Source organism: Crocuta crocuta, unplaced genomic scaffold (genome assembly GCF_008692635.1).
Source record: "Crocuta crocuta isolate KB4526 unplaced genomic scaffold, BGI_CrCroc_1.0 scaffold15, whole genome shotgun sequence".
Classification (NCBI taxonomy): domain Eukaryota; kingdom Metazoa; phylum Chordata; class Mammalia; order Carnivora; family Hyaenidae; genus Crocuta; species Crocuta crocuta.
In genome coordinates, this window is record NW_027530508.1 from 1806685 (window position 1) to 1818737 (window position 12053).

At 61.9% G+C, this 12053-nt stretch overlaps 1 protein-coding gene across 10 annotated transcripts in view; it reads left to right on the forward strand.

Moving 5' to 3' along the window:
* Nucleotides 1-11631, forward strand: part of SLC4A11 (solute carrier family 4 member 11) — a 12014-nt gene extending 383 nt beyond the window's left edge. Inside the window, exons 1-20 of one of the 10 annotated variants that reach the window (XM_077766952.1) lie at nt 60-216; nt 2015-2059; nt 4227-4379; nt 4514-4563; nt 4833-5064; nt 5147-5228; nt 5442-5565; nt 7553-7765; nt 7845-7938; nt 8053-8178; nt 8252-8365; nt 8457-8589; nt 8859-8932; nt 9289-9643; nt 9720-9826; nt 9918-10086; nt 10179-10352; nt 10563-10758; nt 10843-11012; nt 11177-11631. In XM_077766952.1, the coding sequence (XP_077623078.1) occupies nt 2029-2059; nt 4227-4379; nt 4514-4563; nt 4833-5064; nt 5147-5228; nt 5442-5565; nt 7553-7765; nt 7845-7938; nt 8053-8178; nt 8252-8365; nt 8457-8589; nt 8859-8932; nt 9289-9643; nt 9720-9826; nt 9918-10086; nt 10179-10352; nt 10563-10758; nt 10843-11012; nt 11177-11240 (2661 nt within the window). In that variant the 5' untranslated portion in view covers nt 60-216; nt 2015-2028 and the 3' untranslated portion in view covers nt 11241-11631. The other 9 variants (XM_077766951.1, XM_077766956.1, XM_077766959.1 and 6 more) reach the window with 9 other exon arrangements.
* The last annotated feature ends 422 nt before the right edge of the window (nt 11632-12053 follow it).

A 12053-nucleotide genomic window follows, 5' to 3' on the forward strand; every position in this document is an offset into this window, starting at 1 on the left:
CGGCAGCCGTGCATAAAGCCGACTCTGGAGAAGCCCTCCCACCACCCGCCACAGAAGCACAACACCGTGGGTCCCTGGGCCCGTCGGGCTTCTTCCCAGAAACTTCCCAGCCCCGCCCAGCTCCTAATCCGGCAACGCCTGAGAGGGCAAGCGGGCCCGAAGAAGCCAGATCTACACGTTCTGGCTGAATTGCCCCGGGGACTGACAGAAGAGCGGGTGAGGGCGCGGGGCGGGAGGGCGGGACCCCGCCCAGGGCTGCACCAGGGCGGCACCAGGGCGGGGCGTGGAGCGGCATTAGGACCCAGACGCGGCGCGGGGGTGTGTCGCCGGGTCCGCGGCTGGCCCGCCCGAAATGCCAAGTTCGAGGTATCGGAGATCCCGGGTGAGGAGCTCGGGCGTGTGCGCGTGTGTGCAGCCGTCGGGCAGCCTATCGCCCGGCCATGGCTGCGGCCACGCGGCGCATGTTCCATCTCCAGCCTTGCGGTGGGTGCCTGAGCCAGCGGGCGCGGCCGGGGGGGGGCGGGAGGGCCGTTCGGACTCCGCGGCGAAGGGCTGCTAGGAGGGGACGCGGAGCCGTCGAAACACCGGGGAGAACGCGGATGCCGCCGGCTTGCCCAGGCCCCGGGCCACGGTGGGCGAGGGGGTCGTGGAGGCTTCTCAGCCCTGGGAGGAGGGGGTGGGCGTCAGGTGTGAGTTCGGCCCGAAGGGTAGTGGGAGCCCAGGGGAGCACGCGGGTGGTGGAGGGAGGCCCAAGGGGCCTCGTGGACACTGCGCGCTTGATTTAATGCTCTACTGCAGACTTGAATTCTTAGTCTTTGAGCCAGTGGAGGGGTGCGGGCGTGGAAGCTGTTGGGACGGAGCTGTGGAGTCCCTAGCACCCCGAGGGCTGGGCTCTTCCCAGCGGGCACGCTGCCGCCTCATGTTACCTTCTGCCGGGACACCTTCTCGCCCCCGGCGCAGCGGAGAAGCCCGCCCACCCTTAGGGATCCCGGGGCCTCCGACTGGGCCCTGCGGGGCCACAGCAGCATTTACTTCGCGGCTCTGATACCTGAGGGCCAGCCTGGAGTCTGTAGGACCATTTACCGGCACTTGGGGCTCCCGGTATGGGAGTAAGGTGTGCACCCCCGCCACCCTTCCAAACCGTCCTCACCCTNGGGCTCCCGTCCCGCGCGTCCGTCTGCATCCTGCCCGGCCCCCAGGGTCTCCGAGTCTGGAAGTGCTTTCCTCTCGTGCACGCGGCCCCTCCTGTCGCTTCCTTCCTCGCACAGAGCGGCACAAACAGCCGGGACCATCCGGGGCCCTGCGCAGTGAGCGCGCACAGAGCCCCCTCCCTCGCGCCCCCCCCGCCCCAGCCTTCTCTCTGGAGGACCAACGGCTCCGCCTCCCAGGAGGCCCGGGACGTGGGTGGCACCGAGGGGAAGGAGGCCGTTGCCATGTGGGCCCCCGGTGACTCCAGGCGTGTGCAGTTGGGGGCGACTGCACGTGTGATGGGTGTTGATGGCCCCTGGGTGCGAAGTAAGAGTAGGAGGCGCGATGTGCGAGCAGGAGGTTCCCGGCCCAGGTGCTGGGCTTGGCGGCGGCGAAGCAGCTCGAGAGGGAGGCCGGGGAGGCCGGCGTCAGCGAGGAGGGTGGAGGGACGGGCCGCCTCCCTCCAGTACCGGCGGCCTGTGCTGAGTAGAAAAATCAGCGAACGCTGCAAGGGTACTGTTAACACACTCCTAGAGGAAAGCTGCTGAGAACGTTTCCCCTGCTTGGCGGCTTGGCCGTTTCCCACCTGGGCTGACCCCGCGGCAGATTGGCTGAAGAGTAACAGGCTTGGCTTCCTGTGGCTCCTTAAAGGGCTCCTGCCTAGCACTGCCCCCTGCTCCTTTGGTCCCCAGGTTGGCTTGGGTTGGGGACCTGGGAAGGGGTAAGGAGTGAGCCGAGTTGGTGTGGGGAGGGGAGCAGCTGGACACGGGACACTGTCCAGGGCTGGCTCGGGTAGCTGGTAACAGTTCTTGGGTTTCCCTTGCAGAGCCCTCTTGCAACATGTCCCAGAATGGATTCGTTGAGGATGTAGGTGAGTACATCCGGGGCGGGGCTTCTAAGAGAGCTCCTTGGTCAGAAGTCATTAGGGGACCTAGTCCCTCCACTTGGGTGCCCATGGCATTGACCACTGTCTGTGGCCCCCAGCTGGTGCCGGAAGGTCGTGGTATGGTGGAGGGGGCAGCTAACCCTGCCTGGGACGCTGAGTGGTCTCGTGGATCTGGGAAGGCAGGCGCTTCCCTCTCCGGGGCTTTGTTCTGCTTAGGCCTCAGGGCTTTGTTCTGCTTAGGCCCTGGGTATCTGCCCACAGCCCTCCGTCCCGGCCCAGCCCTGTGAGGGAGGGGCTGCCATTGTCCCTCTGGCGAAATGCGAGGAACCTTTCTGTGCTTCAGCTTTGCTGCTTCCCTGAGACCAGCTCTCCCTCTCTCCGTGTCCCTGGGTTCTCCTGTGCCCACACCTGGGGGGCCGGCCTGGCCACCAGAGGGGTGTTCAGTGGGACAGTGCTTGGACAGAGTGGTGACACGCTCTTACCCAGAGTCCCCAGGGCATGGTGATAGTGTGTGCCAGGCTGTTGGCAGGCAGGTTAGGTATGTGGTTCAGCTTATAGGACGGTGGTGGGGACGTGGCCTCCTAGGAGTGTCGCAGGACCTAGGTAGTGTCAGCTGGGCAGGTCCTAGGTAGAACCCAGAGTAGAAGAGAAGGGGACAGGCGTGATGGGGCAGTGCCCAGGAATAATGGGTGCTGATGGGGGTGACAGAAGGGAGATTAGGGCAGGTTGGGGGTGGGGAGCCAGGTAGTCTAAGCAAAACAGGCCTGGGACTGAGTGGGGAAGGAGTTTTTCATGGACGTGAACTCCATAACAAAGAAGGGAAGGACTTTTTTTGACTCTGGGCTCTGAGTACAGTGTAGACCTGGAGCTAAGGAGCCCTCCTAGGGGAGGACTAGCACCCCCTGCCCAAAAGGGCCCAGGCTGAGCACAGGACACTGGGGGAACAGGGGCTGGGATGTGCAGAGGAAACCGGCCGGCTAGAGTGGAAGTGAGTCAGGGTGAGTCACCGCCTGGCAGGTGTAGGCGTGCTGCTGACCCTTCCCCGTACCAGCACAGGTGTTTGTCGCACATTGGTGGGCTCTGGCTTCAAGAACCCCTTTCCTGGAGCACTCACAAGTGGTCAGCCCTAGGGGACCCCAGGGCAGTCAGGAAGGGGTGCCGGCAGGGACCTAGGAGGACTTGCCAAAAGGGGAGGCTTCCTTTGAGCCTTGAAGAAGGCCTTCTGGGGAGGGGAGCCCTCTGCTCTAGGACAGGCTCCAGCATGCCTGGGGCGTTGGCCGACTGGCCTGAGGAGTGAGATCAGAAGTGGGGGGTGGGACCGGGCCTGAGGGACCCGGGGTCAGGGCAGGGGTAGCAGGGCTGGCCGCCACTGTCACCCCAGAGGGCTTGAGGAGCCCAAGCAAGAGTGGAACACTTGCATATCAGTAGGAAGCCTTCCTGTAGGAAGCGGGTGTGGGCTGTGAGCAGTTACAGGAACTAAGACCCAACTCTGCACTGGGATGCCACGACACCCCTCTTGCTCGCCATTGGGTCTCTCCTTGGAGTCCCCTTCCCTGTCAGCCCCTGACTGTATCCCTGGCTCCCCTGCTTCCTGGACCTGGTCTGATGTCTGGACAGGGTCTCTCAGCCTTGATGCTTCAACCTCCCCGAAAGAAGCGCTCTAAAACCCCGTACCAGTACGGTGGGCAGGGGGCTGGCTCCCCCAGCGGTTCTGGCTTCCCTTGGGTCCCACCTAGGGAGCCAGGCAGGTCTGGGTCCTGTAATCTGGGGGTTCTGGGAGGGCAGCGGCCAGTCTTAACCGCATCCTTGCACCCTGCGCCTGGGAAGAGTTTGCCAAACGACCGTATTTTTCTCTAGCTGAAGGATGCACGGGGGTCAGAACAGTGCAGGGCCCTGGCTCCTGCAGCTGAAGAACATTGGAGAAAGCGGTTGGGTCGGGCCGCCGGCTGGGTGCCATACTCTGCTTGGGGCTGGGTGGGGACTAGATAGTCCGCCTCCGGGGGCCTGAGGAAGGAAGGCCTACCCACGCCAAGTGGGACAGCCTAGGGGGCCGCTGCTCCTTGGACTCGAGTCCCTCCCTCTGGTGAGTGTAGCACTGACGGCCGGGTCCTCTTGGGGGGGGGGTCTCTCTCGGTGGTGGTTGGGTCTCCAGGCTACCTCAAGTGTGACGTGGATGATGCCTCGGAAACCCGCGAGGAGAACCTGGGGGATGAGGCCTTCGACACAGTCACCTCCTCCATTGTGTCTGGCGAGAGCATCCGTTTTTTTGTCAACGTCAACCTGGAGGTGCAGCCCGCCCAGGCTGGTATGGGGGGGGCGGGTAGCAGGGCCAGGCTGGGGGAGGCCAGGGCGCACGGGGGCCTGGGCAGACAAGGCGGCGCTCCGCCAAAAGTCCCGAGGAAGCGAGGCGGCCCCCTGAGCCCTCCCGCTTTCCTCTAGCCGAGAGTGACTCGCCGGGCGGCTGCGGGCTCCTACACACCTCCCGCAAGGTGAGTGGCCTGTCTGCAGGACAGGAGCCAGGAGCCGTTTGGTCCTGGGCCACTGTTGGGGGTGGGTGGGGCCGGGGGTGCCTGCTCGCCGTCACAATAAGCAGGGGTCTCACACCAGCCCTCGGCCTGGCTGCCTTGCCGGGCTGTCCCTCTCGGAAGGGGTGGGTGGGCAGGGGCGGCCAGGGTGCCAGTACAGAGGCGGAGCCCAGGTAGTGACGGCGGATCACACTCATGGGCCTCCGTGGCTCTGTGTGTGGGGGTCCCCACAGTACCTGAGGTTAAAGAACTTTGACGAAGAGATACGCGCACACCGGGACCTCGACGGCTTCCTGGCACGGGCCAGCATCATCCTGAACGAGACGGCTACCTCGCTGGATGACGTGCTGCGGGCCATGCTGTCCCGCTTAGCCCACGACCCCCACAACACTGAGCCTGACTGCAATTTGGGCCTGTTCATGGCCATGCTCTTCACGGATGCCGGGACTCCTACGGAGGGTAAAGGTGAGGCCCAGGTGCCCGACTGGGCAGGGGGGTCAGGGAGGTGGGCCAGCAGACCCTCTTACCCCTTTCGCTCCATCCTCAGCCCACCTGCTGTCAGACACCATCCAAGGGGTCACTGCCACGGTCACAGGGGTGCAATACCAGCAGTCCTGGATCTGCATCATGTGAGTTGCCGGGACGCCACAGCTGGCCTCCCCCTAGCTCAGCCTGGCCCACCTGCTCCGAGGGCAGAGGGTGTGGGCACCCTGTCCCGTTTGGTCTTTTCCTCTTGCTATGAGAGGTCACAGGGGCTCAAAGTTAGGAGTCCCGGGTGGGGAGAGCCCAGCGCCCAGGGTGGCAACTGTGTGCTGTGTGCCCTCCCCACCCCGCCCGGGCAGCTGCACCTCCAAGGCCCTGCAGAAGCGGCACGTGTGCATCAGCCGGCTGGTCCGCCCCCAGAACTGGGGGGAGAACTCGTGCGAGGTGCGATTCGTCATCCTGGTGCTGGCCCCGCCCAAGATGGTGAGTAGGGGGTCTCGCCGTGGCTCCTGGGAAGGAAGGTTCCGGGTTAGCCGGCCCTCTTCCTGGAGGCATCTCTTCCATGTGCTGGAGAACCCCGCCGTCCGTCATATCCCCCCTACTGAGTTTCCCCGAAGCGTCCTTGCTGGGTCCTCATCAAGCCCTCGTTCCCCAGACGTTGCCCAGGAAGTTGTATTTCCTTTCTGACTGGAGAGAGAGACTTGTTAAAATTAGTGTTGTTCAAACATGGGGGGCTTTTCATTGGCCTCCCCCTACCCTGTTCTTCCAGTTGGCCCCTCCTGTGATTTGCTGGCCAAGGATCCCCACTTCTGCCTGGGCCATCATCCCCTGGTCAGGGGCACCTTGCCTCTGTGGGAGCTGAAGCTGATATAGTTTGAGGAGTCTCTTTTCAAGGAAAATGATTTTTTTTTTAATGTTTATTTATTTATTTTGAGACCGAGAAAGAGAAAAAAATGTATGCAGGGGAGGGGCAACGAGAGAGAGAATCTCGAGCAGGCTCTGCGCTGTCAGCGTGGAGCCGGATGTGGGGCTCTATGTCATTAACCTTGACATCATGACCTGAGCTGAAATCAAGAGTCGGACACTTAACTGACTGAGCCACCCAGGCATCTCTCAAGGAAAAAGATTTCAAAATCAGAAATAGAAAATGGCTAAGGCTGCTGCCCAGGCCTGAGAAGGGCCTTCATGCTTCAACTTCCACTAGCATCTGGATGATTCTGCCCCTGCCTCTGGTACAGACTCCAGCTTGGCATGGCCCTCCTCCATGGGCCTTCTCTAGGCAAAGTGGGTTCAGATGGGAATCCCCTCCTCCCACCCCGGGATTTCAGAGACGTGCTGTGAGCCTTCCCAAATGCTACTGTGCTGGTGAGAGGGAAAGAGCATTGAGGGAAGTGGCAGCTCATGGGTCAGAGAGAGTGACAGCTGGCCAGGCGGCCATAGCAGTGGAAGGGACTGTATCCCCAGGGCTGAGTGGCTAGACGGGTGCCTCGTGACGGGTCAACAAGCCTAACGCCTGGCCTCTCCTCAGGGGAATGAACAAGCCTGTTCTAGAGCTAAAGGGAGCAGAGCATGGGCTGGCTGGCCCTGGGTCTACCGCTTTGGGGCACCATGAAGGGGACAAGTTGCCATGGTTGAGGTCGGACCCTAAGTTCATGGACAGAGTGAACTTTGGCAGGAAAGGAGAAGGCTTGACAGGCCTGGAACCCCTCTGAAAATCAAATAAACCAGAGGCGCCTGCGTGACTCAGTCGGTTAAGTGTCTAACTCCTGATGTCACCTCAGGTCTCCATCTCAGTGATGGGAGTTCAAGCCACACAGTGGGCTCTGCACTGGGCACGGAGGCTACATACATATGTACATATGTACATACTGTAGACTGTACGAATACCACTAGTGAAATGGAGCTGGGTAAACGTTCTTCTCCATCATTGTGATTTCATCATCCATGATTATTATTACACAGACTTGTGTTCCTTGGGACAATACCACTACCTCAGTTTATACGAACTCATGAGTTATTGTTTTATTTTTATTTTTTAATGTTTATTTGTTTTTGTGAGACAGAGACCGAGCATGAGTGGGAGAAGGGCAGAAAGAGAGAGGGAGACACAGAATCGGAAGCAGGCTCCAGGCTCTGAGCTGTCAGCACAGAGCCCGATGCGGGGCTCGAACCCACGAGCCATGAGCTCGTGACCTGAGCCGAAGTCGAACACTCAACCGACTGAGCCACTCGGGCGCCTCATGACTCATGAGTTTTTAAAGGGGATTCTGAGACTGCCGTGGTTCTAGCGATCTGCTGACCTGGTGGGAATCATGGCAGATCCACTAACGCTTGACCTTTGGGGGACAAAATTTGCTGCCAGTTCACAGTGGGGGGCACTTGCCACATGCTTAGGACTGTCAGTGATGGGCAGGGCAGGGTGCCCCCACTCTCGAGCCGCAGATGTGACTCTCCTGCCCTCTGCCCCCAGAAAAGCACTAAGACTGCAACCGAGGTGGGGCGCACATTCGCCACCATGTTCCTGGACATCACCTTCCGCCAGAAGCTCCTGAACACCCGCACGGAGGAAGAATTCAAGGAGGCACTGGTGCATCAGAGACAGCTGCTCACCATGGTGCGGCAGTGTCCATCCCTCGGGTCAAAGGGCTTCGTGAACTCCATCAGCATACGCAGATCCCTGCAGGTACAGGGGAGAGGCGGGTGTGGGCAAGTGGCCCGCGGCGTGGGCCTCACGGCTGACGGACATCTGTCCTCCTGCCCAGCCCCCAAAGCAGAAGGACTTCCTCCCGATGGGGAAGGGCATCCGGGAGGACATTGCCCGCAGGTTCCCTGTGTACCCACTGGACTTCACTGACGGTACGTGGCCCTGTGGTCGCCCCCCCCAGAGCTCGGCCTGTGGCTTAGGTCCCAGGACGACACATGTGCCTGTCCTGCATCCCCAACACACCCTCTGTCCTGTCCCATTCCTAGGCATTATCGGCAAAAATAAGGCTGTGGGCAAATACATCACCACCACCCTGTTCCTCTACTTCGCCTGCCTCCTGCCTACCATCGCTTTTGGGTCCCTCAATGATGAGAACACAAACGGGGCCATCGGTGAGGAGGTGGGGGTGTGGCGGGGGGCCCAGCGCTGCGGCACCTGCCTGACCCCCCACCCCCACTCCCTCAGATGTGCAGAAGACCATAGCAGGGCAGAGCATTGGAGGCCTCCTGTACGCCCTCTTCTCTGGGCAGCCGCTGGTGGTACTGCTCACCACTGCGCCCCTGGCCCTCTACATCCAAGGTGCAGTGGCACTTCCGGCGGGAAGGTGGCTCCCGTGGCCCCTGGCCCCAGCCCAGCCCTGATCTCCCCCACCCTGCCCTGCTGCCTGCAGTAATTTCTGGCATCTGTGACGACTACCATCTGGACTTCAACACCTTCTACGCTTGGACGGGCCTGTGGAACAGTTTCTTTCTCGCGCTGTATGCCCTCTTCAACCTCAGCCTGATCATGAGTCTCTTCAAGAGGTGACAGAGCCTTCCCCGACTGCCGGGACCCTCAAGCAGGAGGGCGACCAAGGCCGGGGATCTGGGTCAGCCTCCATGCCGGCCTCTGAGGTCCTGGAGCCCTGGAGTGGATGGGGTGCCCTCACCACATCACTGCCCCAGGAGAGAAGCATGAGACCCTGGTCTTCATGGCAGGAGGATGGGGGGCTGTGCAGAGGCTCAGGGATGCCTACCTGCCGGCCCCCTGACAACTCACCCCCATTTGCTGAGGCTCTATCACCCCCTGGCAGGTCAACAGAAGAGATCATTGCCCTGTTCATTTCCATCACATTCATGCTGGATGCTGTCAAGGGCATGGTCAAAAGTGAGTGTCTTGCTGGTGGCTACCTGCTGCAGGGAGAGCCCAGCTGAGCTGGGGGGACAATGGGCTGTGGCCAGGGTAGCCAAGCAGCCTGCAAGCTAAGGCTGCTGCCACGGTCCAGGCTGCTCTAGGGAGCTGTGACTAACAGAGAGCGGCAGCCCTGTGTACTGGAGGGTGACCGGGCTGCCTCAGGCAGGATCAGTGGCACCGGCAGCAGGCAAGGCACTGTCAGAGGTGGGGGTGGAGGTGAGCAGGCAGGTCAAGGGCGTCCTGGCTGACAGAGAAAGGCAGTCCCCTCCCTTCGCCCCTTACTTCTCCCCTTCCTTCCCCCTCCCCCCAGAAGCCTTTTCTCCCCTCAGGGCCCCCTCTACCCCACATCCAGGAGGAAGCTGGGCCCCAGTCTCCCAGGGCCCAGATGGCTGAGGCCTGCCGGCCTGTGTCCACAGTCTTCCAGAAGTACTACTATGACTACGACTTTGGGAACTACAACGTCGACAGTAGCGCTTCTCTGATGAGCCTGCTGGGCCTCGGCACCAGCCTCAACAGCAGCCTCCGCAGCGCCCTCAACACCAGCCTCCTGCCTAGCCCACCGGAGATGACCACCGTAAGCAGCCCTGGCCCGGAGCACCCAGGCCGGGAGACTGCTGTACTCAGCCTCCTCATCATGCTGGGCACGCTGTGGCTGAGCTACACCCTCTACCAATTCAAGAAGAGGTGAGGGAGGCCTAGGGGTGAGGGGAGGGAGGCATCAGCCCCCAGGCCACGCTGATACACCCACCTGCGTCCCCAGCCCTTACCTGCACCCCTACATGAGGGAGATCCTGTCAGACTGTGCCTTGCCCATCTCGGTGCTCACCTTCTCCCTCATCTGCTCCTATGGCTTCCGGGAAATTAAAAGTGAGTTGGGCTCAGGCAGGGGGAGCGGCGGGGTGGGCTTGCTCCTGGGGGACTGCAGAGGGCTTGAGCAGGGGCCTGTACCCTGCTGCAGTGAGCCAGTTCCGCTACAATCCCAGCAAGAGCCTGTTTGAGGTGGCCGAGATGCACTCCCTGTCCCTGGGGGCCATCGCCAGTGCCATGGGTCTGGGCTTCCTGCTCTCCTTGCTATTCTTCATCGAGCAAAACCTGGTGGCTGCCTTGGCTAATGCCCCGGAGAACAGGTTTGCAGGGCTGGGTGGGGAGGGGCGGGTGTGCACTCAGCCCCCCCAAGGGGCCACGGGTATCCGGCCACACGCGCCCCTGTCTACCGCAGGCTGGTGAAGGGCACCGCCTACCACTGGGACCTGCTGCTCATCGCCATCATCAACAGCGGGCTGTCTCTGTTTGGGCTGCCCTGGATCCATGCTGCCTACCCCCACTCCCCGCTGCACGTGCGGGCGTTGGCCATGGTGGAGGAGCGGGTGGAGAACGGGCACATTTATGAGACGTGAGTGTGACAGTGCTCCCTGGAGGCCGGAGGCAAGTCACGCGGCCCCTGAGGTGGGGGTCACCCTGGGCCACCTGTGGCCTAGGGAGGGATATGGCTCGGGACTAGGGCCCCAGAAGCGAAAGAGCCCAGGGCGCCATGTGTGACCCAAGGAGGGCCATGCCCCAGGGGCCGGGGCCGGAGCTGACCGGGCGCTCTGGGACCACGCAGGATCGTGAATGTGAAGGAGACGCGGCTGACCACCCTGGGTGCCAGCATCCTGGTGGGCTTCTCCCTCCTGCTGCTCCCCTTCCCGCTGCAGTGGATCCCCAAGCCTGTGCTCTACGGCCTCTTCCTCTACATCGCGCTCACCTCCATTGACGGCAACCAGCTCTTTGAGCGCGTGGCCCTGCTGCTCAAGGACCAGGTGAGTGTCCGGCCTGGAGCATGAGGGGTGGGGGTGGGGGGTGCGGTTCCAGACCTGCCCACGCCTGGTCCCTGCTGCCCGCAGACCTCGTACCCGCCCACCCACTACATCCGGAGGGTGCCCCAGCGGAAGATCCACTACTTCACGGGCCTGCAGATCCTGCAGCTGCTGTTGCTCTGTGCCTTTGGCATAAGCACCCTGCCCTACATGAAGATGATCTTCCCCCTCATCATGATTGTCATGATCCCGATCCGGTACGGACCCGGCTGGAGGGGGGTGTGTGGAGAGATGGGTTAGGGAGGGTGGCGGGGCCAGAGGGACCCAGCCCGGCCCTGGGGGGGGCTTGAGGGGAGCGGCCTCCGCCTTCTCCTCTCTGACCCTCTCTGCTCATCTTGCAGTCTGTTCTCTCTCCCCACAGCTACAACCTGCTGCCCCGAATCATTGAAGCCAAGTACCTGGACGCCATGGATGCTGAACACTGAGGCCCTGACTGGCGGGCAGTGGCCGGGTCCCATCCGCCTGTCCCTCGGGCTCTCCCCAGGCTGACTGTGGCCATGTGGGGAGAGGTACAAGGGTCTTTGGGGGTGTTGCTCTGCGCTGCGTTCCCCCCAGCTATCCCAACAGGCCTTGGACTTCTGGGCATTGGAGTTGGGGGGGGGATCCATGGCATGTGCCCATCCCTGTCCCCATTAGCCTTGCGCTTGGGTCAGTGACAGTGCTCAGGACAGCTTCTGCCCGGAGTGGAACTAAAGCAAGACGGATTTTCTTTTGATAAAAGAGTCAGATGCTTGAAAGAGAAACCATTTCCTTGATTGTATAAGGAATTTGCTGTGTGCAACACGAGAGAATAAAGCTCCTGTTTCTACGCTTCCATCTCTGCTGTCCCACCCACCCTGCCCCGGCCTCAGGGGCCTCCTGAGAATAAGTGGGAAGGGGAGGTGGAAAGAAAAGGACCGGTGTGTGCGGAGCGCCGTCTGTGGACCATCTCCTCCGACCCCACACAGTGGGGTCCCGCAGGGGAAGGTGGAAGATCCAGGAGGCCTTGGCGCTGCTGTGTTGCCAGGAAACTGCAGGGGAGGTCCTCTGGGAACAGCACGTGCGAGGGCCCTGAGGAGGATGCTCAGGGCCAGTGAAGGGCCGTGGCTGGGTGGGGGGGAGATGAGCAGGGCTGATGGCCATGGGCCTGGGCTCCCAGACGCAGCTGCAGAGCAGCCCAGAAGATTGAGAAACGGGCGCACGTAGGTCAGAGCCGCAATTGCCACGTGTCCCCTCTGCTGAGTGGGTACAGGTTTTAT